Below are 6,737 nucleotides of genomic sequence, written 5' to 3'. Positions count from 1 at the left end.
GTGAGACAGACAAATTTGTAAACCTTCGGGCATCACCAAAAATAGATGCCGTCCTTTTAAATTCTAAATATAAATATTTTAGCTACTGATGTTTTCCTGTGATATCTTTTAAATATTTGGGCTAATGCAGAGTAAAATCTTTAAGAAATATAGCCAATTCTCTTTTTGATAAGAGTAGCCTGTTTTCTATCGTTGAAACTTTTTTTTCATAGCACGTATCATGAACTGGCCACATTAAAGAAAAACTCAGAGCACTGTCCATGTTTTGTTCCAAGGCATAGAATCTTGGAGCAATGAAATCAATCAACTAGTGTTTGGTGCACAACATCTAGGATATGATGAGCCTTATCTTCAAGCAGCTTGTAGTCTTTTGGGGAAATGAAACAAACTCATCATGTTTAACTGTATTCATTCATTTAATAAGCATTTGCAAGGGCTTACTTCTTTGAATCCGAAATAGAGTTGACGCATGAACATACCTACACAGTAATTCTCTGGCCTCAGTTCCTGACATTCTCTGTCTCTCTCTTGCTCATTTTGCCCATTCACTCTGAGTTTTTTCCCCATATGCACTCTTCATATCCATTAGCTCTGTTAGGTAATACCTTTTGGATTTCAGCCTCTTCAGAAAATACTCCTTCATCCTTGTAGACTAGGTCAGATTTATCTGTTATGAAACCTTACAGTACTCAGGACTTTTACTTCCTAATACACTATATTGTGTTTTTATCTGTTTATTCCTGATCATATAATTAATGGCTGTCTCTCTCACTAGATTATATAGTCTTCAAGGGTAGGGACAATAATGTTGGTTTCTTCACTGTTATATTACTAACATCTGAAAAAGTGCCTGGCACATTAGCAGGTACTTAATAAACAGATCTATAGTAAATTATGTAATTATACAACTGCAGTACAACTTCATTGATTAGGACATTTTGCATATAGTTAATTTCAGTTGTGAATAGATAAATATTTGAAGCATATCAGTGCCATCAATTCATGCAAAGATATTGGCTATGGCTTCACTGCTCAACCTGTGGTAGTATCAGCATCAGCTAAGAACCTGTTAGAAATGCAGAATCTCACGCTCCTCATGACACCGACTGCACCGGAATCTAAAATTGGCAAGATTTCCTGGGTGCTTCCAGTGCTCTCTGGTTTGTTGGAAATCAGGGATTAAAGACTCAAATACCTTGTTCGGCCAGGCAGATCTCCAGAATGAATGCAGGAGGCCAGATATATATGTACAATCATGACAACAGGTGACCGTTGGCTTCCTCCTGGTAGGCACGGTGGGGACTGTGTTGACGTGGTGATGTTTAGCTTCTTCTAAAAGGGTCAGGCTGCTATCCAGACCCAGATAATTGGGAGGTTAGTGTTGCAAGATCTTTGAATAGTTCAAGAGAAACCAGAAATACAAACCTGCAGGTAGAATCTGTGAACTTAAACACTGATAACTAAATTTAATTATTTTTAAAGCAAAAGAATTATGAGGATAAAACAGAACTCCCTCATGTGATAGTTCTACCTGAAGGATTTCCAGTTTGCACAATCTCATAAAAATGAGGATACCTTGAGGAATGCAGTAAATATTAATACTCCCTAATTCTTGAGTAATTCAGAATCCTTTTATTTTGCAAGTCAAAAAACTCTCTTTTCTCTAACCATTTCATTCATCCTTTCTTTCATTCACTTATTCACCCGGTACTCATTTAGTGTCTACTCTGTGCTGGGTGGTCCCTGTGTTGGGTACAGAAAACCTAAAGATGAATAACACATAATCCACGACTTCTGATGGCTTCTATTCTCGTAGTGATAATATTATCCTTATGAAACAGACAGTATTTAATGATGTGGGTATTGCTACAATAATTTGTCATGTCTACTTCTGAGAGATATTCCTAAGAAGGTTGTATTCCAACTTGAGTAGTTCATAAATCTAAGTGGAGAGACAGAAGTAGAAGGAACAGATTACTGAAGACAAATGGCATGAAGGGGGTTTGCAAGAGAATGTGATTGAACAAAGAAACAAACACAAAGAAGTGAATTCTGGAAAGAATATGGAACACCCTTGGTGATTTTAAAATGTTAAAACTTCCTACAACACTTCTTAAGCTTCGTAATTTCTGGCAGTTAAGAAAAGCTACTTTATCTTCATGCAAGAAGAGAGAACTGTTTTACCGAAGCTAAGAGTTTTGAATTCCATTCCCCACGTACATTAAAGGTCTAGTTAACTGATTTAACCACATTTTGCATATTTTCTTTTTTTTTAGTTGTTGGGTTCTTATTTCTCTAATTGGTGTGAGGTTATTTGATCTCTTTGTCTTCACTGGAGTAGTTTATATTACCTCTGGAGAAACAGTGACATTTATGAGAAAGGCCCACACTGGTGACAAACATTCACAGCCTTTATTTTAGTTTAGTGACAGCCATGAACAAGAGTGGAATAAAAATCAACAGAACGTTTTACTCAAACAAGATTAATCAACAAGTGGTGAGTGAGCAAAGGTCTAATTAATATGTTATACAATGTCTGAGACTGGGTTCTCCATCCAGGATGAAAGTATGTTTAGTCTCATTTCACCTGAGCTTTCTGTTTCATTCATTCTTCTATGTTGAATCATGCTCTGATGACAAAAGTAGTAACTTGTCAGTTTTTTTTCCTTTGAGGCAAAATAGTAATTTGTTTTCCAGAACACTTATCACTAAAGAAACAGGCTTAGATGACTCTCTCTGTCCTTCAGTATTCACCTACTCTCTGGAGAGCAAGCCATTCGCCTATGGAGAACTTATTTTAATATTTAAATTTCATTGCTTCCATTCTGACTGGCAGGATTTTCATACCATGTTTTATTGTTCTCCCCACTTAACATCTATAGTCCCTATGCATTACAACATCTCTGCATTCAGCGTTGTATCTCTCTAACGTCTCCCAATTTTTCTTTTTTAATCAAGAAAATATAGATATGTCTCCCTGCTGCTTCTTTGCTCATCTTAGAGAGTAGGAGGGCTAAAGTTACCCTGAAACCTTGACTCTATTCTATTCTCTGAGACAATATTTTCATTTAAACCTTCTTCTTCTTATGCTTCTTCCTTCCTTCCCTTCCTTGCTTTCTTCCTTCCTTCCTCCAAACCCCTAACCTCTCTGTCCCTCATGGGTTACTTAGATATCTTCTAGCTCCCATCCCTTCCCCTTGCCCGCCATCTGTATGTTGCATATCAGCTGCAGTAACATTTTTTGAAATAAAAGTTTGACCACACTTGCCTCTTCTTGCTTGAAGTACTTCAATGATTTCTCGCTGCCTAAGAGAATAAAGCTCAGACATGTCATGTGCCATATGAGCTCCACTGTATTGTGTCTCCTGCATGGCCTCCCATAGCTACACCAGCCCCTTCTGAACTGCTTCTGGTCTCTGAATGAGACGCTCTTGACCTTAGTGTGTGGTTTTTCCCTTTGCTAAATGTCATACTTCACTCCTTTCCTCTGTTTCTCTGCTCAAGTCTTCCCTTCTCCCTTTTCCTGCGTATCTTCCTAGGGGCACATTACCACCTCGCACTTGCTCTGAGAGCACAGTCTCTTGAAACCGTAACCCCAGATTCCAACATGGCTCCTTCTCTTACTAGTTTTGGATCTTGAACAAGTTATTCTACATTCCTCATCTGTGAAACAGGGTAGTATTTGTGCTCACCTTGCCAGGTTGTTTTGAAAACTAAGTGAACAAATACATATAAAGAATTTGTCATGTGCATGCATAATAAATTATTATGACTAAACCCATAAATCCTCACAAGATATCAATATTGCATTTTCAGTTAGCTTCATGATAATAAAAAAGCAAACTACTGTGATAAAAGTTCATAAACAAAAGAAAGCATTCCAAAGCCAAATATAAGTGACTTGGTGATTATTAATTAATTAGAATCAATTACTTTCTGTTCTCTTTTGTTGATTTAGATCATTAACCCATAGTTTTTGAAATTAAAAATTAAAATTAATGGATTAAAATTACCTATATTAGAGAGAAGGATGAAATGTAAATTTAAATATCACATAATGATTCAATTGTTTTTCCAATTTCAGCTAAATATTTTTTTGGGATATTACGAAGGTTTAAAATTCCTGGATAATTATTCTTTTCTATTTTAGGAGATTAGGAGAATGGAAATTTGACATTGTACAAACTCTGATAATTCATGTAAATATTGTACCACCTAACCTAGGTATAGTAAAGTATCTGCTATCTCCAGGACCAATTGCTTGCATTTAAAGTTTAAAGCAGTACTTAGGGTCTGATTCTAAGCCATGCTTAGGATCTCAGGAGACTCTGATAAATAGGAGAAAGTAGGTGCTTCTCGTTGCTTTCTGGGCTGCTATTTAGATCTCTAGTTGGTTCTGGAGCCAGATCATGCTTCTATTGAAAGCAATGGTCCCAGGCAGCTAGGAGTCCTGATGCTATGATACCCAGAGGATTTCATAGTTGGGAACAGAGTGTAAGAGTCAGGATTTAGTGAAGCTATAATTTTAAATGAAAGCAGACTCCATTCTTAGAAGTCTGCTAGGACAGAGGGAAGCCTGAGGAAATGGCAGGTGGAGACCTCCTTGGCTTCCTTAGCAGCCAGAGCTGGAGTCCTTCTGGGCCCAGGCTAAATTGCTGGGCTCCTCTAGATTGCTCTGGAGGATTAGCATGTGGTCAGTGTCCCATTGATTTATTGCTCAACGCAGGACCCTGTTGAGCATGAAAAAGTTCCAATCATTTCAGTAGCCCTGATTTGCCCAGGGCAATAGTGGAAATAAGGAATGTTCCTGGTAAAGTGGATCTGTGGTTACCCTAATTTTGGAGTGAGGAAAGATGGTGAATACCAAAAAGAGGTAAACAGATTTCATTACAAAAATTGTTCTCCCCTCCTCTTGGAGTGTGTCTCCTAGTCTGATTCTCTTTCCTGCAGATTGATGACTTTCTTCTATCTTAATAAGTACAGTAGTGCTCAGAAGGCCCATGCAATAATAAAAATTCCCACATAAAAGAAATTCCCTTCTGTTTAAGTGTCACTGTGTTGTAAATTACATTATAATATCGTCTGGTGAGACTGCAATGTTTATGAAGTCCCTGTGTATTGAGATTATTAATATTCACAACAATGCACACTATTTTACATTCTCAGTATTGACTGTCTATGGATGCATATACATTTACGGTGGATCTGAACACGATTTGTTGCTTTTGCCTTAGAGCTTTTCATTAGAGGCCTGTGTGTGAGGGTTGAAACACATAAGTTTAACTTTGTTTTTTCTCTATGAAATCTGTCAGTATATTTTGAAAATTCATTCATTGAAGAAATAATTAATGATGGTCTATGTTAAGCACTGTTAGAGTTTATGTGTGACACAAAAATAAATAAGATATGGCCTTATGCTCAAAGTAAATATATACCTTTGTTTTTTAATGACAATTGAATCTTAATGTTTACCCTTGGTAGAATCTACTATTATCTACAATAATACACTTATGTCATTGTCTAATTATCTATTTAAATAAAATTTAAACATTTATTTCTCCTCACTTCTACCCCTGATCACATCCTGGGCACCTTTTCTGTGAAGCTGAGTCATCCAATGGTGGCTATTCCTGAACATGAAACTCTCGATTCCAAAGAGGTAAATGTAAGATACAATTGAAGATGTAGTTGTCTGTTTTCTCCATTTCCATGTGATATTACATTGTAGAAATAAACCAATCTTATATTTTTAAATGTTAACAAAATCATGCTTTGGTTGTTTATTTTTTTTTAGAGACAGGGTCTCGTTCTGTCAGCCAGGCTGGGGTGCAGTGGTGTGATCACAGCTCACCGTATCCTCCAACTCCCAGGCTCACGCCATCCTCCCACCTCAGCCTCCTGAGTAGCTAGGACTACAGGCTCATGCCACCAAGCCCTAGCTATCATGTTTTGTTTCTATAGAATTATGACTAACTGGCCCACTCTATGTTGGTCAGAAGCACTTGACGGTGAAATAAATAAATTCTTGCTACCTCTCAGTGTGGAAGGTGGCACTGAAGTTCCCCATGTGTGTTGCATATTAACTACAAAACAACTCCTTCTATCCCTAGTGTCTGTCTTTGTGATTTTCTCTTTGAGTTCATATGTGAAATCACTGTTGTCTTCTTTCTCTAGAGGGTCAATGGATGTCCCATAATCCATATGGTATGTTTTTTGGGTCAGAGTCACTGTATGTCATGGTATCTCAGTTTCAGGTCATTGGAGGATGACTGCTCAGCTCAGGGAGCACCTCCCCACCTTCACCAAGTGAATTTTGCATATGGCATGTAGCACATAGGCAAAAGGACACCAGCTCAAAGCTGAGCATGGCGGCTCACTCCTGTAATCTTAGCACTCTGGGAAGTGGAGGTGGGAGGATCGCTTGGGGTCAGGAGTTCAAGACAAAAGCATACTAGCTCAATCATGGACTCAAAATTTCATGGAAATGTTTACCCACTTTCATATTTTGAGCAGACAAAAAGTAAATGAAAAAAAAAGCCCTCCTTTTATTTTTATAAATGCTATACCATAGAGACAAAGAAAAAAATTCTATAAAGAAGTATTCCCTCTGTAGTTTAACTTTGTGTTCATTAAAAGCAAGAATAATTGAACAATGATTTTTCTTCTGCATTCTCTCAGATAAAGTGGAAAATGAGAGAAAAAGATGATTTTTAAAAACTTATCTTTAAGAAGGGAAT

At 37.3% G+C, this 6,737-nt stretch overlaps 1 protein-coding gene across 1 annotated transcript in view; it reads left to right on the top strand.

Moving 5' to 3' along the window:
- MLIP (muscular LMNA-interacting protein) overlaps positions 1 to 6,737 on the top strand; it is a 200,359-nt gene that overhangs the window by 184,097 nt on the left and 9,525 nt on the right. Inside the window, exon 9 of the mRNA XM_012648543.1 lies at positions 5,606 to 5,659. Within this exon, the coding sequence (XP_012503997.1) occupies positions 5,606 to 5,659 (54 nt within the window). The remainder of the gene's footprint in view (positions 1 to 5,605; positions 5,660 to 6,737) is intronic.

Source organism: Propithecus coquereli, unplaced genomic scaffold (genome assembly GCF_000956105.1).
Source record: "Propithecus coquereli isolate 6110/MARCELLA unplaced genomic scaffold, Pcoq_1.0 Scaffold29, whole genome shotgun sequence".
Lineage (NCBI taxonomy): Eukaryota > Metazoa > Chordata > Mammalia > Primates > Indriidae > Propithecus > Propithecus coquereli.
This window is presented reverse-complemented; position numbering and strand designations above follow the sequence as displayed.